Genomic DNA, 19,391 nt, shown 5'->3' with positions numbered 1-19,391 from the left:
GTTTATTAGATACCAGCCATTGTACTGGGCACATTATATCCTATTATCTATTACTTCGTTTAGTTCTCGCAACTACTCTATAAGGCAGGTATGTTCACCCCCCTTGACAGATGAGGAAAATGAGACTTAGAGAGGTAAAGCAACTTGCCTGATTTCACAGAGCTAGTAAATGAGACTGCAGCATCTTCTTGTCACTCATGCATGGGGTGATTATCTTAAATCAGTACTGAGTATGGTTCTGGGTGGGGCATCACCTAAGGCTATGGTTAAAAGAGGTAGCATGAGCCTGGGCAACATGACAAAACTTCATCTCTAAACAAACAAACAAACAAACAAACAAACAAACAAACAAAAAAACCAGCTGGGAGTGGTGGCACATGCCTGTAGTCCCAGCTACCCAGAAGGCTGAGGCACAAGAATTACTTGAACCTGGGAGGCGGAAGCTGTAGTGAGACAAGATCACGCCACTGCACTTCAGCCTGGGCAACAGAGGAAGATCTCAAAAAATAAAAATAAAAAAAAAGGTAGCCTGGCATTCAGTGTGGTTCACTGCAAAGAACAGGAGTTTTACGCAGGTTCTAGTCTTGGCTCTGACACTAGGTAGCTGCAAAACTTTGGGGCAAAGGTTATCTTTGAACAACATCTTCATTCTCTATAAAATGAGAATAATTATCCTAATTTCACAGTGTGGTTGTGAAGACTCATTATTTCATACTTGTTTAAAAGCATCTATGACAGGCCTGTACACAGAGTAGAAGTTGAATAGATAGTCACTGATTCAGTGGTCTGCATTTTCAAATCCCAATGCAGGGGCATACTGTCATAGCCTCACAACTCCCACTGCATCAGACTTGGATAATCTAAGGGGAGTGACATCGTATAGCAGAAACGCCCCTTCATTAAGCACTCAGTGCTTGTCTCATGAGTGGTCTTTTTAAAGAAAAATCGGAAGAGAAAGTGTAGTGGTATAAAAGGGAGAATAACAAAATTCCAGTTTGGGGTTTACCATTGTTGACTGGTTGATAGTCAACATAACTATTCTCAAAGGTCAATTAGTTTTTGTGGGAAAAGAGAGACACTGAGAGGACACTGCATGCAGTGGGTTTGAACCCTTTCACAACTGACTTACAAGGAGGAAACAAATACTCATGGTGTGCAATTTGTTTGAATAAAAATGCTCTCCTTATTCCTTTATGCTCACTGCCCAGCTTGCCTCAGTTTCCCTATTTGTAAAGAGGGAATCGCAGTACCACCTCCCAGGGTTGCTGTGGGGCTGTGGGAATACAGTAAAGGTTCTTATGACAATGCTGGGACATAGTAAGAATTTAATAAATGCAATTGGTTGCAGCTATTGTTGGTATTTGGCTATTCTCTCTCTTTCCACACATGAGAAAATATGCTTCTCTCTTTCACTGTTGCTAAGAATGACAAACACAAACTTATATTAACATAACTTGTCCTTTAGTTCTCTAAAACTTCATGGATGTGGAGTCTGACCTGGTGAGGCCTTTTAGATGCCAATTCAGTCAGCCAGGAAGGAAGGATTAGGGTCTAAGAAAACAATAGAAGGCCCTCCTGCCCTGTAGCTCATCTGTCCTAGATGTGCTATTCTTAACAGACCTCTGATCTGGGACTCTAATGCAGATCCCAGATCCTTATTTTTAACTTGGGGGAAAAGTGTAAAGGTATGAAAAAGCAGAGAATAGTAAAACAGACATATCACTTATGAATGTTAAAACTGTGTCATAATTTGCTTCAAATCTTTTTTGTTGTTGTTGTCGTTGTTGTTGAGACGGAGTCTCGCTCTGTCGCCCAGGCTGGAATGCAGTGGCTTGATCTCGGCTCACGGCAAGCTCCGCCTCCCGGGTTCACGCCATTCTCCTGCCTCAGCCTCCCAAGTAGCTGGGACTACAGGTGCCCACCACCATGCCCAGCTAATTGTTTTGTATTTTTAGTAGAGACGGAGTTTCACCGTGTTAGCCAGGATGGTCTTGATCTCCTGACCTCGTGATCCGCCTGTCTCGGCCTCCCAAAGTGCTGGGATTACAGGCGTAAGCCACTGTGCCCGGCCATTCAAATCTTTTTAAACTAATTAAATAAACATGTCCTGGGCACTGAGAAATGAAACACAACTGATAAATTTCTCACTCCCTTTGTACATCTCCCTAATCCTGTGTCCCCTGTTCCTTCCTCAGATATAACTGCTGTAATCAACTTGATGTCAAGACTTCCAGTCCATGGTTTTATATATTTACATGCAGATATTCACAAGCAAAAATAGTTTTGTATGTTTTAAGGATTTATATGCACTATAACATAGCATACTTATCCTTCTGCAGCTTGTTCTGTCATTCAACATTTTTTTTTGAGATCTATTCATGTTTACACAGCAGCTCTGGTTCACTCACTGTAACTCTGTACAGTATTCCATCTTATGAATATTCCATATTGTCATTTATCCATTATCCACTAATGGATATATTCAGTTATTTCCAATTTTTCTGCTATTGCAAAAAGAAAAGAAATGCTGCTTTATACATATTTCCTTATGTTTATTAATGAGAATTTCTTTGGGAATAAATCTCTGTGGAATTGCTATAGTGGGGAATACATTTTTATTTGAAAACTACCACAAAGCTCTAAAAATGTATGGAACTTGCTGCTGTCAGAATTGTTACATTTTGCCAAGTTCATGAGTCTGACATGGTTTTAATTTGCAATTCCTTATTACTACTGAAGTTGTGTATGTCTTTAAATATTTAGTGGCTATGCAGGTTTTCTCTTCAGTGAGCTGCCATTAAATCACCTTTACCCATGTCTCTAATGGATGGCTTGTCTTCTGTTTATTGATTTATAAGGGTCATTTGCACATTCCTGGTGCTAATCTTTTGTTACATACACTGCAAATAACTTCTCTTCCCTTAAAAAGAAAAAAATCTGTCTATGGTGTCTTCTGTCATCTCAAAATTTTCAAACTCTGATGTGGTCAAATGTCACTTTTTATGGTTTGTGTTTAATCTTGCTTAAGAAATCACTCCTGCCATAACCTCTATTTTCTAGCAGTTTCAAAGCTTAATTTTTCTTTAGGTTTTTAAATGATCTGAATTTATTTTTGCATATTGTTATCTGGTAGAGATAACTGCTTTTTTTTATTTTTTATTTTATTTTGTCCCATATGAAAGGCCATTTGTCCCAACATCATTGCTCAAACAGTCCTTTCCACACTCATTTGTAATGCTACTTCTCTTTTATGGCAAGTTCCCATATCTGCACCAGACTTTCTCCTTTGGCCTTACTAATCTGGTTGTCTATTCCAAACTTTCTGCATCACTACAGCAAACCACAGATGTTTTCCTCTTGTACATATCAATGAACTAAAAGTCAAAGACTTGGGCTTAGGTTTCTAGTCTGCCACAGACATGCAGAGAAGTTACTTTTTCTGTGCTTCAGTTTTGTCATCCATATCATGTAGAGTTTATTCTATTTTCCCACCTGGCTCCTCCACAAGGTTAAGGTCTTACCTATGAAAGAACTTCAAGGCCATAAGAAAAGTTTTCCATCATATTATTAAATAGCAGAACATATTCTCCTAATGGCTGCCAAAATTAATTTTCACATCTTTTTACACAATTTGGATAAATGTTTCCCATACCAAAAAAAAAAGGAGAGGAGATTAGGATAGGGCCTCTATAGGGTCACAAAAATTTAGGTTTAAACCTTAGCTTTTTCTACTCTGTGTACGAAACCATGGACAAATCCTGGAAATTTAGTTGTACATGTCACATATTTTCCAATGGAAAAAGCATAACCAAATATTCCTCAAAAAATTACAAAATATGGTCACTCTCTGTATGTATGAATTCTGCATCCGTGGATTCAACCAATCACTTACTAGTTTATGACTGAATAAAACAATCTCTCTCAGTCTCAGTTTCGTCAAACCTGGGAAAGTGACTTTACACGCCTGTTGATTTATCAGACAAGTATTATTTGAGCATCTAACTGTCTGCAGGTACCTTTCTAGTGCTGAAGTTACAGCGATAAAGAAGTTCTTGCCCTTAAAGAGTTTATATTGCAGTAAGGGAGACAGATAAAATACAAGTAAACAATGATAAACAAGCAACTAATAACATGCAACTGAGATGACGCCTTGAAAGTGTTCTATAAATGGAAACATACAAACATATGGTATTCTAAGTTACTATCATTAGGAATGTGGTAGAAAGTTCCTCTGAAGTTGATCACAAATTAGAGGTGTAATTACTTTATCTTATTTGAAATAAGCTGGTAGGGAATCAAGCCATACCAGAGACCCAGAAACTTCATTCCGTTTGGTTCCAAGTACTCCTCTAGCCTTTTCTCTGACCAGTCCCTTACACAGTAAACTTCACTCCAGCCAGGCTGGTCTATTTACTGCCCCTAAATGTCTACCTATCTTAGCCTCTTCTAACATTCTCCCCTCCTAGATGACATAAAGTCTATTCTCCACTTATTTAGTTTTTACTCATATACTATTTAAGTGTATTAAGTCTAGGCAATTTTCACTATTTCCAAACTGACAGAGAAAAAGTTAAAAAAGAAGTTACATGCATATATGCATTGTTCCTCATTATTTCCAATACAATACACAAATCCAATACACTTAAGATTTTCTGATGTATTTAGGATTTTCGTAACTGAAATAATGAGAATCCAGTGTGCAAGGCAGAGGATGAATGATATATTTTCTTGAGGGTAAATTTTTAAGGGTTAAGGCATTAGATTAAGCACTGTTAAGGAGCCTAAGACACAGGCAATTTGATGTAGGTGGTTGGGCAAATAGCTCAGGTTTAATCTGATTATGTAGACCTCTTAAGATTTTCTAAAGTTGTGTTTCAAATCCATGAAACAATTTTCAAAAATCATTCAGCTTTATGAGTGCATAGGTGAGAACTATTCAATAGGAAAAATTGTTTTGAAACAAGCATATAGTTAAGATTTTCAATTTTCACTGATTATGCTAATAAAACTCACGTAACCCGAAGAGGAAGAAACAAAAATCAGAGAATAAAATCGTTATCACTTTTTTTATCCTCCCCAGAAGAAAAATCCTTAATGTCAAAACTAAAATCCATCATGACAGAAATATGAGAATTTTTAAAAATGTAAATACATGTGGATTAATCAAGATCATTTTATAAAAATCTCTATTCCAGCCACAGAGAAAAAAGTTAGGATTGTAAAGATAAACATGATTAAGTTTCTGTGGGTATCAGCCACCAGTTTTGAGTGTTTACTATCAGGGAATCTTCACTATGTGTGAGTATACATATTTTAGCAATGAGAACACTGATATTCAAATGACTAAACAATTAGTAAGAAGTGGAGTAGGGAACTGAATCCAGGAGTGTGTGGTTAAAGAGAGAATTTTTCAGAAGCTGGCAATATGAAAATAAGTGGAAAGAAGTGACATATCAGTTCAGCCCCTTTATAACCTCCCTATCCAGTCTCTCCCAGTCCTGTATATTATGAAAATAAGATTAATCTTCCTAAATGATATTTTCATCATTTGACTCCCTATTTCAAAAGCCTAATTGTTCTCAATCTAGAAGAAACTTCTTAGCCTCAAATTCAAGACTCTTCAAAATTTGACTTTTCTCTCCTAGCATAAATCCCATTATCCTGTTGGTCCACAAACTTCACACATTTAAAAAGCACTTCTTGCTGGGCGTGGTGGCTCATGCCTGTAATCCCAGCACTTTGGGAGGCCGAGGCGGGTGGATCACCTGAGGTCTGGATTTGAGACCAGCCTGGCCAACATGGTAAAACCCCATCTCTACTAAAAATACAAAAATTAGCCAGGCGTGGTGGCATACACCTGTAGTCCCAGCTACTAGGGAGGCTGAGGCAGGAGAATCACTCGAACTCAGGAGGCAGAGGTTGCAGTGAGCTATTGCACCACTGTACTCCAGCCTGGGTGACAGAGTGAGACGCTGTCTAAATAAATAAATAAATAAATAAATAAACAAAAAGCATTTACTATGGCTAAACGTGGTGGCTCAGGCCTGTAATCCCAGCACTTTGGGAGGCTGAGGCAGGCGGATCACTTGAGGTCTGGAGTTCAAAACCAACCTGGCCAACATGGTGAAATCCAGTCTCCACAAAAAATACAAAAATTAGCCGAGCATGGTGGCACGTGCCTGTAATCCCAGCTACTCTAGAGGCTGAGGCAGGAGAATCACTTGAATCTGGGAGGTGGAGGTTGCAGTGAGCTGAAATCACACCAGTGCACTCTAGCCTGGGTGACAAAGCGAGACTCTGTCTCTAAATAAATAAATAAAATAATAATTAAAAGCACTTACTGAGCACCTAATCTGTGCTGGACTCTGTAAAAACACAGACTTGTCCATAAATTGCTCAAAGTATAGTGTTCCGTAATTATATTTGTGTTACTACCTTCTGAGGCCTTCACCCAGTTATTTCTCCTAAATGGGCTGTTCTGTTCTACCTATATTCCTTCCTTCCCCATATACCAAAATCCAACCCGTTCATGAAGCATACACAAAACGATTTTGATAGAGATTGTTCCCATTCATTTGGACCCCTAGAGCATAAGATTTCAAATTTGTGTGCACTTGATTGTTGGTATACAGGTTCCTAGGCCCCTCCTCAGAGATTCTCATTCTGTAGGTCCGACTTCACCTAGCCTAAGAATGTGCATTTAAATATATCTGTCAGATTCCTAGGTCCATGCTCTTTCTATCCATCCTTTCACACCATCGGTTTCATCATTTTCTGCTCTCACTGAATTGACTGCTGAGTACTGTGGTATCACACAGACACGGTCTCGATCTCAACTTTATTCATCCCGGTGATGTTAGCTCTTTAGTTACCAGCCACCTCTTGGTCCTGAACACATTCTTGACATGATAAAGAATAAAAGTTACCTATGCTGTAGGGTCTAGATTTTTTTTGTCATAATATTACTAGTCACATTATTAGACTAAGTCTTTCTATTGGATGGAACGGCACATGGACACGGAGGCACATTTACTGGACTGAGCGGTCCAAACACTGCTGACTTGTGAAGTATGCTTGCACTGGAAGAGACAAAGGAATCTCTTTTTGTACTACAGATTTCGTGAAGCAGGGGCTGTCTTTTATATTTAAATTGATAGTGCTTACACACTGCCTCTAATTGAGCGGTACTGAGCACGTGCTGAATGAATGAACAATGAGTGTATCTAATCAAAAAACGACTGAGGCAATGTATTTGCATGTCTCCTTGAGAACAATTTTAAATAATATGTATTCAATGCAGAGAGCACATTTCTTTCCTTCAAAAGGAGAACAAATGTGAAGTATTAATTCCAAAGTTTACACTAAGGACTTAAGACTGTTATAGACATATGTTCTGTCTTACAGGCACCAAGTACTGATGAGATAAGTGTTACGAAATGTATTAAAATAGGGTGTTTCTGCTTACTTTTAAGATTGTAAACAGAAAATGATACTTTTAAAATGGTAAACAGAAAATGATTTCTGAGATAGTAAACCTAATTTACAAAAGGAACGTGGTAGCATTTTAGTAGCAGTGGCAGGACTTTAAAGGGTTGATGTCATAACCCTGCTATTTTTTAACAGAGAAACATGGCTTCCAGAACATAGTGAAGCCAGTGTGGTTGCTTTGTATTTATGAGTTTGATGCAGACTTCAAGCAGTAAATCTCAAAATGACTTGTGATGTATGCCATTTTTTTTTAGGAGTCTGAACACAGAAAAGGCCAAAGGAAAGAGGGCATTCTCTTCCTTACAAAGGAATAACAATTCCCCGGTCTCCGGAGATTGAGATGTGAAATAGCCCACATGTACCATTTCGACTGTGTTACCCCAGAGGAAAGCACAGCCAAATGAGTATTTTTCTGACATCCCAAAGCACACTCTTCAGCATAAATGAACCACTGACATTAGAACAGTCATCAAATCTGCATTTCCAAAAGTCAAGGAAGCTACAGATCCAAGAGAATGTCTTCCCTGTAACAATTTCAGGAAAGCTTCTAGAATGGGAGCGGAAAGGATCTAGGTATTGGCTTCCTCTTTGTCCCAGCGTGCCTTGGAGAACACTCTGCATAGACCTTCCAGAGACAAAATAGAACATCAGTTGTTCAGAACTGAATTTTCAGGAAAATTGAAAATAGCCTAATTTTACTTTTGCCTTATGGACATATTCTGTTTCCTTCTTTCAAGGCATGAGTTAATTTTTTTTTTTTTTTTTTTTTTTTTTTTTTTTTTTGAGGAGGGAGAGAGATGGAGAGAAGGGGAGAGAGAAAGAGAGGTGGAGAGAGGGGAGAGAGATGGGGAGAGGGAGACAGAGGAGGCAGGGAGGGAGACAGAGACAGAGGAAGAGAGGCAGAGAGGGAGAGAGGCAGAGATGGAGAGAGACAGAGGAGGCAGAGAGGGAGAGAGACGGCATGAGTTAATTTTTAATCTAACTCCTCAGTGTAATGGTCAATAAGCTCTTTGACCCTGCCAAAGAATAAAAGGCTCCTCCACATTGTCATGTCTGTTAAACTCCAAGATCTCATTAACCAAATTCTGCTTAGTCACGTGGAAAATTCAACAGATTTAAATCTTTAAAGTATTGGAAATAAAACCAAATAGTAAATACTCACATATGATATCAAAATTTTTGTGTAAAGCTACTGTTGTTATTAATGTTTGAATACTACACTCGTTCTACTAAAAAGAAAAAAAGTGATGGCCTTACTTCTCTTGCAAATTACTATATTACTACTATAAGGGAGCACGGTACCAGCCACGTGCTCAGTAGTGCTCATTTACAGGCAGTGAGCCCTCAAGTCACTCAGGCCAGTCCGTGTTCTTCCATGTCTGTGTACCATTTTATCCAAAAGAAAGATCTGTTCCCCTTAAATTATATTAGTCAGTGGACTAACTTTGATAAGTACATATGGATGTTGTTCACAATCACCTCCATTTCAAATTAATACTTTCCTTTGCATGCTCCATTTTCTGTATATATGAAATGAAACTTAAGACTTTATATATTTAATATGTTTAAGTGTATATATGCAATATATGTATATATCCATATCTATCCATCCATCCCTGTAATTTATGGAAAAGAAATTACATGGGGAAGTCACTCTGATTTTTCCATTTTCATCTATAATAATGGGGAAATGTACTACTGCCTTTCTCAAAGGCTAAGGCTATATGGAATAGCAGAAGAGGTGGTTATTTGGAATGAGAAGATTTACAGCTGGTTTTGCTACCTCTAGTATGTGACCTTGAGCAAATCATTTATCTTCTCTGAAACTGTAAAGTAGGTATACTGCTACAGGACTTGCCTCTCACCAAAGTTTTTTTGTGAGGCTTCAGAAAGAGTTGATGTGGATTAAAATGCATTGAAAAACATTCAACTGATTAATAAATGTAAAATAATATTATTATACAGTACTTGAAACATATTTAAGTTATGCTAATTAAAGGCCACACATATATGTAAAGTAAAAATAATTATTCAGCATGGTGCGTGCCTGTAGTCCCAGCTACTCGGGAGACTGAGGCAGAAGAATCACTTGAACCCTGGAGGCAGAGGTTGCAGTGAGCCAAGATTGTGCTACTGTACTGCAGCCTGGCGACGGAGCAAGACTCCAGCTCAAAAATAAATAAATAAATAAATAAATAATAAAATTATTCAGCAAATCCATATATCATAGCTTTGTTTATATTACTATTAAGATAATCATTTTTAATTTCAGCAAGAACTTAATGCTATATAGATTTATGTAAGAAGAACATAATCTATAAATTATGTAAAATATAATTATAGAAATACATATGCATTTTAATTTCATTAAAAACTTATGATGAAATATGGATTTCATTATTTTAAAATGACATAACCTGGCCCTTCCCACAAATATGACTATGAAGTGTAAATATGCTGTAGGAATACATATTATCATTTACTAAAAGGTTACACAGGCAGATGTGTATTGATGAAGCAGCTATATTACTGAAACATGCCCAAACTGAATTGTGATAATTAAATAATTTTAAATGTATCAAGAGAGATTAATGATTAAATGGTTCCAAGTGCTATGTAAATTACCAAACTGCTAGGTTTAAGTGCTGTGGAAAAAAAAATAAAGCAGTGTAAGAGGATCAGGTGTGGTACGTATCCAACTGTGTGTGTGGATATGGTGTGTGATATATGGTAAGGCAGGTTCCAGTTTTAGTAGAGTGGTTAGGGTAGGTCTAATCATGAAAGTATTAAGCAGACAGACATAAAGGTCTCTGGGGGAAAGATGTACACAGCCAAAGGACAGCTAATGTAAAGGTGCTGAGGCCCCATTTGATTCTAACAAAACAATCTTGTGAGAGAGATAATATACCATTTAGCAGGTGAGTAAACAATGTCTCAAGGCAACTTAAGCAAGGGAATGGAGCTAGTAAATAATAAAGCTAGGGCTAGAACCCAGGTTTCTTGACTCTTGGTCCAGTGCCTTTCTTTTGTTTTCTCCCTCTGTTCACCAGGCACAGAGGAAGGTGCCCTGTTTCTTAGAAAGCACCATATAAACATCAAGTTTCATTGCTATTGTGGTTGTGGTAGTGATTGTGATTATTAATCAGTTCCATGATATTTGTTAGTATTTTTTAATTTATGCATCATAGTTGTACATATTTCCAGGGTACATGTGACATTTTGGTCCATGTATAAAATGTACTAATCAAGTTAGGGTAACTGGAATATCTATCACTTCAAACATTTATCTTTTCTTATGTTAGAAATATTACAATTCTCATCTAGCTATTTTGAAACATACAACAAATTGTCATATAATTTCTCTACTGTGCTACAGACTACTAGAATCCATTCCTTCTGATATTTCCTGAAAGGAAAATAAAACTCAAAGAATGATTTCATCTTCCCTTCTCATAGCTTATTTTTCTCCTTTATATGTGCTTCTTTTCTTGAATGGATCATTTTACTATCAGACTATCATGAAAGTATACTTCTCTGGATATTTGACAAAGGAAAAGTATTAAGGGTAGGAATAACCTATAAAATAGAAACCATTTCTGACAACATGAAAAAGGGCTGAGGAAAGAATGGAGAGAATGTGGAGCCCAGTGATTCAGCGAGAGATATGCATTTTCCAAGAGACAGGAAGTAAGAAAGTTAAAACAAAGAGTCTACAAAAGAAGAAATCTGTAGAAAAGGCAAAAATGGTGGAAAGGGGGCTCAAGGGGTGGAGGAAAGAGATTTTGAAATATTTTCAAGTAAAAATATGAGAATATTAGACAACAAACAATATAAAAGAAAAAAGAGAATAAGAATCAGATTTCAGACACAGTAGACTGAAGAGCTGGTGGAATTACTAACAGCAAAAGGGAACAGAGAAGAGAGTCTGAAAGACGAGTAGCTTTCTTTTTGTAATGCTGGGTTTAAGGTGGCAGTGAGGTTCTCACTAGTGGAAAGAGTGTTAAGAGCTTTAAGAGGTAAACTTGGAAGTTGTGTACAATCTAGAGCTGTTTGTCCAATACGGTAGCCTCTAACCACAGGTGAACACTGAGCAACTGAAATATGGCTAGCCTGAACTGAGATGTGCTCTAAGCATAAAATACACATTAGATTTTGAAAATTTTCTATGGAAAAAAAAAAAGTAAAAATATTGTTCTGCATTGATTACATGTTGAAATATTTGCATGGATTGGGTTAAATAACATGATTAAAACTAATTTCACTTGTCTCTGTACTTTTTAAATGTGATTAGTAGAAAATTGAAAATTACATATGCAGTTTATGTTCTGTTTCTATTGGACAGCAATATTAGTTACATATTAACATCACAAAAGGGACAGAGATATCATTCAGAAGTGTCTCAATTAAACACAGATATGGGAGAAAAAAGAACACACATCATTATAATAGTTAATATTTACTAAGCACCCTAAGCACTATGCTAGACACATAAAGAGCACCATCTTATTTGTTCCTCCCAAAAACCTTATTAAATATTATCATCTTTTACAGGATAAAATACTGAGGCCCAAGGTCATATAGTTAAATGCAGGTGTCAGGATTCAAGTCCATTAATGACGCCAGATCTAAACTGTCACATAAATTTCAGAACAAGTTATGCTCTCCAATTATTAAATGGTTAGATTTTAAATGTCATATTTAAATTAACTATTTATTAGAATGGTTCATTGTCAAAGTCAGTTATGTCCCAATTCAATTAAGAAGAAAAGCTACAAATCTGTAACTTTAGAATTATGACGAGCTACTGATGCTGGCATATTTTCACCACACTGGGCCATTAAAGAAGTTTCTGGTGCAACTTCTTTCCGTTTATCAGTGTCTACTCCCAGAAATGCAAACCTGTCAAGTTAGATGGTACATATCCAACTGTCCAACTGAGATGATCATCCACCTAACCCTGAATAGCAGGGCCCTGTTTTCTGAACATAACTAGATACATAATATCTACTTGACACATTTTCAACATTCTCTTTCAGACCACGAAGGCACCTGAATCTCCCAAACTGACTAAAACGTTTTGAAGGAAGCTAGATTAAATGGAACCCTTGTCGAAGAACCAAAAATTAGGCTTACCCAACTGGATACTTTAAAAGTGGATTTTGTACTCCTTGAAAATGCTATACGTTTGATCCCAGCACTTTGGGAGGCTGAGACGGGTGGATCACGAGGTCAGGAGATCGAGACCATCCTGGCTAACATGGTGAAACCCCGTCTCTACTAAAAAATACAAAAAACTAGCCGGGAGAGGTGGCGGGCACCTGTAGTCCCAGTTACACGGGAGGCTGAGGCGGGAGAATGGCGTGAACCCAGGAGGCAGAGCTTGCAGTGAGCTGAGATCCGGCCACTGCACTCCAGCCTGGGCGACAGAGCGAGACTCCGTCTCCAAAAAAAAAAAAAGAGAGAAAAAAGCTGGATACTTTGGAATCCTAGGAATCCTAACAGTAAACTCTCCTACAAATATAAACTGAAGTCAACAAGGTATCTTTCATTTATCTTTGGTTGGTTCATTGGTTTTAATTTCAAAGACAAACTTATCTTTCTTTCCTTTGTACCTTTAATTTCTACTACCTACCTGGGAAAGATGGTAACCACAGAAGTGCTGAACTTGTATAGTCATAGCTATAATTACATAATTTTCAAAAACTTACTCATGTAAATGTTATTAAACAATTTATTTCCAATTAATATCTCCAGACTAATTTTTTAAAAACCACTGCCATAAATCCACATTATAGAAATAGAAAAACAAAAGGAAATTTGAAAGAAAAATATTTATTTTGGAATAATAAGACTAACTGGCAGAGATATCTTACAAGACAGTTCACATTGGACATGTATTCAAAAGGGTGACTTTCTGAAGTGACCCACTAATTTCCTTATCAATTCAACCCCCTAACTTTACTACTCCCTGCCCATTTTTTTTTTTTTTAAGTAATATGATTTCCGCCCGGCACAGTGGCTCACGCCTTGTAATTCCAGCACTTTGGGAAACCGAGGTGGGTGTTGATCACTTGAGGTCAGGAGTTCAAGACCAGCCTGGACAACATGGTGAAACTCTGTCTCTACCAAAAATACACAGATTGGTCTGGTGTGGTGACCTGCGCCTGTAATCCCAGCTACTCAGGAGGCTGAGGCACAAGAATCACTTGAACCCAGGAGGTGGTGGTTGCAGTGAGCTGAGATTGCACCACTGCACACCAGCCTGGGCGACAGAGTGAGACCCTGCCACAAAACAAGAAAGAAAAAAAAGTAATACAATTTGGATTTGGGTATTAAAAAAAAATTCCTCTGAAGACCCAAAGTTTCTGAGAAATACCTAAACAGGAAGCATCACACTTGGGCAGGATAAAGCTTTCAAGAGCTTGCCCTTGATTTTAGCCCTTTTGGGTTAACGTTCCCATGACTTTTCTATTCAGCTAAAGAGATTTCCTTGGACTTGTTCCCTTACTCACTACAATTCCTACCTACACTTTAGGACAAAGCTTCAGAGCCCAAAGGAAAGAGCCAGTTGTCCCTAAAAATTCTTTGTCCACTCTGATGCCAAGGAGCGAAGAGCATGAAGTGACAGACCAGGCACAAGAGACAGCCACCTAGACTCGTCGTTGAAGGCTGCCAAAATCGGGTCTCTCCTGTCGGGGAGTATCTCCCTCCTCCCAAACTTCACTTGAGACTGTCATCATTACAAATGTCAACTGTATAATCTTTGCAGTTGCTCCCCACTTGTGCATTAGCATAAAGCAGCTGCTTTATTGGGTTAATTCAAAAGAGTTACCAAGTACCTACTGTGCGCCTGGCACTGCTGTAGGTACTGAAAATATAACAGTGAACAAAATGACAAAAATCTCTGTCTTCCTGAAACTTATATTCTGGTAGAGGCCACGTTCAAGAAACAAGCTGAAGAAACAAAATATGCAGTACGCTAACTAATACATGCTCAAGAGACGACAAATGAAGCAGGCGAGGGGAATATACACAGTGGTGGGCGGGGTAGGAAAGGTTGGAATTTTAAGATTAAGTGGTCACACATAATCAGGCAGATGGTATGTGCCTAAAAGGGTAGCCAGAGCAAAATCAGATGGAGTGGGGAAGAGAAAGGAAGTGAGCTTATTTTAACAAGCCCCGAAGTGGAGAGAAAACCCTACGGGAAGGGGGAGAGGCAAAGAGTGAATAGGGACCACTGAAGACAAACGCGGATTTCACATTTTGCCTAAACACCAGTCTTCTGAGGATGGCACAACAGATGTTCTCCCTTTGTAACCAAAGAACCAGGCTCTGCTGCTAAAACGTCCATCGGACACGGGTGAACACACACACACACACACACACACACACACACACACACACACAGAGCTTACTGCCGAGGAGAAAGAAGCGTTACTAATCCAGAGTGGAGGACTGGCCTGGGAAACCGGGCAGAGAGAGGAGTTGTCGGAAACAACACACCAGAAGCCCCTCCAAGCCCACACACTGATAGAAACCCAGCCCCCTCCCAAGCCAATCTGCAAACGCAGGAGGAACCCACGAGCGCGCAGACACACCCCCGGGGTGCAGGCGCGGTGCAGGGAGGAGAGGGGCAGGAGCTTGACCGTTAGGGCCCAAACCCCAGAACTCCCGAGGCAGGGTGGGTGCCGCGCGCGGGAAACGCCGCTCTCCGCTCCAGGCGCCGGCGGGCGGCGGCGAGAGCAGGTTCAGGGGGCCGGAGGGTGGGCTGCGCGCGGGAATGGCCGCCGCGAAGGAGTAGCGGCTTCTTCGGACATCCCGGGCACCCGGCCCCGTGCATGCAACAGGGGGCTGGGCGCGAGCGGGCGCCTCGAGGTGCCGGGGCGGGACCGGGGAGCGGGGACCGAGGCAAAGTTCCCGAGACCCGCGGGCCTCGGGCCGACCCGCGCGCCCCCGGCCCAAACGCTCAGCGCCCGCTCCCCAGGCCCGCGCGGACCCGGCCCCTCCGAGGGCAGCGGGTTCCAGCGGCGAACCCGCAGCGCCCGCGCCGCCGCCCGCTTGGCCCTTTCCCGCCCGGTGCGTGGGTCAAGGAGAGAAAGAAAGAGCGGCGGCGGCGGTAGCGGCGCGCGGCCCCACTCACCATGATCCGCAGCGGCTGCGGCGCGGCGACCCGGGCGGGCGGCGATGCGCTGTCCAGGGTAGCCGGGTCCCTCTGCCCGGCGCTATCTCGGCGCCCGCGCCGGTTACCCCCACTCACACCCACGCCCGGCGCGCGCACGCCCGCCTGCGCCTCCCCGCCCCCTCGGGCTCGCGCCGCCGCCGCGCGGCGCTCCGAGCCTCGGGGCCGTTTCGTCCCCGCCCCCTCTCCCACAGGGGCCTCGCCTGCCGCCGCGCCACGAGGGCGCGCGGGGGAGGGGCGCAGGGCAAGGGAGGCGGCGCCCCCCTCCCGTGCGGCCTCGCGCGCCCCGTCCTGGGAGACCGATCTCGCCCTCGCGTTGGCGGCGTCCCCTGCCGGCCGGGCGGCGATTTGCAGGCCCAGCCGGCGCCGGTTTCACGCGGCGGCTCAACGTTCGCGGAGCCCCACGAGTACCCACCCGCTGGTCAGATCGGCGGCCGCTGCCGCGGGGAGAAGCAGTAGCGTGTAGGGCGGGCACGCTGGTCCTGCTGCCAGTTGGGCTTCGGTGGGTTTGAAGCACACATTAGGGGGAAATGGCTCTGTTCGTGCAGGTTTGCGGAGTCAGGGTTCCTTAGGTTTAGGGGGTGGGGTGGGTTTCTCTGGGGGTGCGGTGGGAAGCGGATCAGTTCGGATAACGGCCCTGAGCAGGAGGCTCTGTCCCCCTCCCGGCCTGACGCGGGGCTTCCAGCAGACACCGCCGATGGTGAGCGCACCCTCTTCACTGTGAACAGAACGGTGGCCTCCTAGGGCCTGCGCTTCTAGTTACTTTAGTTTTGTGTGTGGCCCGAGGGAAAGACGTCGGAAAAATTGGACTTGCCTGAGTATTACATGAACTTTCCTCCATTTCACCCTTAAGCATGGGAAGTTGGCGGGCGTGGTGGCTCCCTCCTGTAATACCAGCATTTTGGGAGGCTGAGGCAGGCGTATCACATGAGGTCGGGAGTTCGGGACCAGCCTGGGAAACATGGCGACACCTCACCTCTTAAATAAAAAATACAAAAATTAACTGGGTGTGGTGGCCCACGCCTGTGATCCTAGCCACTCGGGAGGCTGAGGTGGAGGATCGCTTGAGCCCACGAGGTCGAGGCTGCAGTGAGCCGAGATCGTGCCACTGCATTCCAGCCTGGGCGACAGAATGGCACCCTGTCTCAAAAAAAAAAAAAAAAGAACTTGTGAGGCTCATGTGGTATACATGTTTATTGGGGTTGAGAACAGCCCGTGTGGCTGTGCACGGAGGTACCTGTACCATACACTTAGCATCCCACACCTGGGACGGGCGCCCTTGCAGAGTTTTGTGCAGTAGCAGAGTGAGTACCAGGGCTAAATCTTAACCGTCCTACAATCACCTAATATGTAGTTTCCTAATAGAGAGTTTTTCTTCCTAATATAGAATTTCCGTAGCTGAAGTGGTAAAATTAGGCACATACTTGTTTATAAAAGGCGGATGATTTTATGACCATAAACAGGTAGGTTAACCTAGTCTGATAAAAATCTCAGGAGTCAGCTCTACCACATACTGGGTGTGTGGCATTGGGTTGGTTACCTAAACTCTCTGTGCTCCAGTTTCCTGATCTACAAATTTGAGATAAAATAGCACTTAACATTATATGTAGCTGTTAGGGTTAAATTAATATGGGTAAAACTCTAGAAAAATATCTGGTACAAAAAGTACTAGTTATTGATTTGTTATCAATTTGATGCATTTGAAAATCAGAAAGTGACATTCTATTGAATGCTGGCAAATTTTTATAAAAAGTGTGGCCCAAATCAAAGATACGATTTGATTTCAGCTTCACTTACTTTGTTCACTCAGCAAAGATTTCAGTGCCTACTATGTGCTAGGCATTTTGGTAACAGCTAGGTTTACAGTGATGAACAAAAACACAGTCCCTGCTGTTAGGAGGTTTTAGAACCTGTGATGATCTATATTATGGATATTGAGAGACTTGAAGGAAATTCACACAAATAGTCTCCAAATATTGTTTTTCCTTGGAATGATTTTCTTCTTTCTGTTTTACGTGTTCTTTCTTCTATTTTACACATGTTATGTTTAAAAGCTATAAAAGTAGCTTCCACGTCTTGTGGATATTGAATGATTAAAAACTCTGGACCTAAATTTCACTGTATCACTAATCTGATGCAGTAGAATGTGAATTCTTAATATAGATAGATAGTGATTTTTAGACATTATTGTGTATAAGTAGCACCAGAGGGTTTAATACAATACAGGGATGGCTGAGATCCATCAAGACCTCAGGTGCAGACCAAGAATATGAATTTTGTTTTGTTTTGTTTTGCTTTGGGTTTAATATTTGCTATCAGTTTCACATTGCGGGAGTATCTACTTCATTCTAGAGGCATCTCTGACCCTGCATAAAGTATAATGGAATCTATATGGGTCTTGAAGTGGTGAAACCTCCATTTCCAAGGAATATGAATTTTGAACAAGCACCACAAATGATACTAGTGCAGCCAGGCAGTCCATGGATGATATTTTGAGAAACTAATTCCATTATCCATTCAGGGAAAGCTTTAGTCTAGTTTTCTAACAACAAGAAGGGGAAAAATTTTTTTAAGTGACAACGGACATCCAAGAACCCTGCTGCTGTTGCTTGCAAAAATTGTATCATTGATGTCATCTAAACCTTGCAAAGCACACCAGGTAAACATGGGGAAGGAATTCTTAAACTTTGAATTATCCCTATACTTCCACATTACCATTTAGCCTGATAATCATTATTTTACCTTTATTCTCTAAAAACACGTCAACCCATAAGGCCAGAAAGAGATCTAAAAAGTCATCTATATCTTATCTGTTTCTTAAAATATTATTTTATGGCTTTCCCTATCACTACAACAAAGGAACAAATGAGACAGCAAATGCCAGAGGGTCTTTTTCCCCACCAATATTTTATTAAATAGAAAAAGGAAGTGGTGGCCAGGCGTGGTGGCTCACACCTGTAATCCCAGCACTTTGGGAGGCCGAGGCAGGTGGATCACAAGGTCAGGAGTTTGAGACCAGCCTGGCCAACATGGTGAAACCCCATCTCTACTAAAAATACAAAAATTAGCTGGGCGTGGTGGCGGGCACCTGTGATCCCAGCTACTCGGGAGGCTGAGGCAAGAGAATTGTTTGAACCCAGGAGGGGAGGTTGCAGTGAGCCAAAATAGTTCCATTGCACTCCAGCCTGGGCGACAGGGCAAGACTCCGTCTCAAAAATAAATTAATTAATTAATTTTTTAAAAAGGAAGTGATTCTACCCGTATAAACACAGGACTGGAAACGTACCTTAACCAGATATAACTGGGAAAGGGTCTTAACTGGGTATAACATAAATTCCCATTTATTTATCAATGAAAAATTTAACATGCCATCACTTATATGATTTTATAATATTTACTTTCATTGTTCTCTTGTATGGATTATACAAAAGGTGGAATCTGTTTCTTAGCTGTATGGCAAGCCCATATTGAGCAAGTGTACAATAACGTAGACTAATTGTGTGTTAGGTACTTACATGGATGTGGTACTATATAAAGTGATGATTAGCATAATCTAAGAATCTTAAACCTAAAAATAGAGATCTGACTGATACTCTTTCTCTCCCTCTGTCACATATCTTAGATTTTACACGTGAAGAAAGGATGTCTCAGAGGAGTTAGAGAAGACCAATTAATAGACAGTGCTAAAGCCTGGATCTCCTGAATCCTGGGTGAGTATTCTCAT

General features: G+C 41.0%; 1 protein-coding gene across 1 annotated transcript in view; it reads right to left on the bottom strand.

Annotated features, from left to right (window-relative positions):
- ELOVL2 (ELOVL fatty acid elongase 2) overlaps positions 1–15,706 on the bottom strand; it is a 60,867-nt gene extending 45,161 nt beyond the window's left edge. The window contains exon 1 of the mRNA XM_028847840.2: positions 15,629–15,706. Within this exon, the coding sequence (XP_028703673.1) occupies positions 15,629–15,631 (3 nt within the window). The 5' untranslated portion in view covers positions 15,632–15,706. The remainder of the gene's footprint in view (positions 1–15,628) is intronic.
- Between the last annotated feature and the right edge of the window lie 3,685 nt (positions 15,707–19,391).

This window comes from Macaca mulatta, chromosome 4, assembly GCF_049350105.2.
Source record: "Macaca mulatta isolate MMU2019108-1 chromosome 4, T2T-MMU8v2.0, whole genome shotgun sequence".
NCBI classification, from domain to species: domain Eukaryota; kingdom Metazoa; phylum Chordata; class Mammalia; order Primates; family Cercopithecidae; genus Macaca; species Macaca mulatta.
Note: the sequence above shows the minus strand (reverse complement) of the source record. Positions and strands in the feature narration are given on the sequence as shown.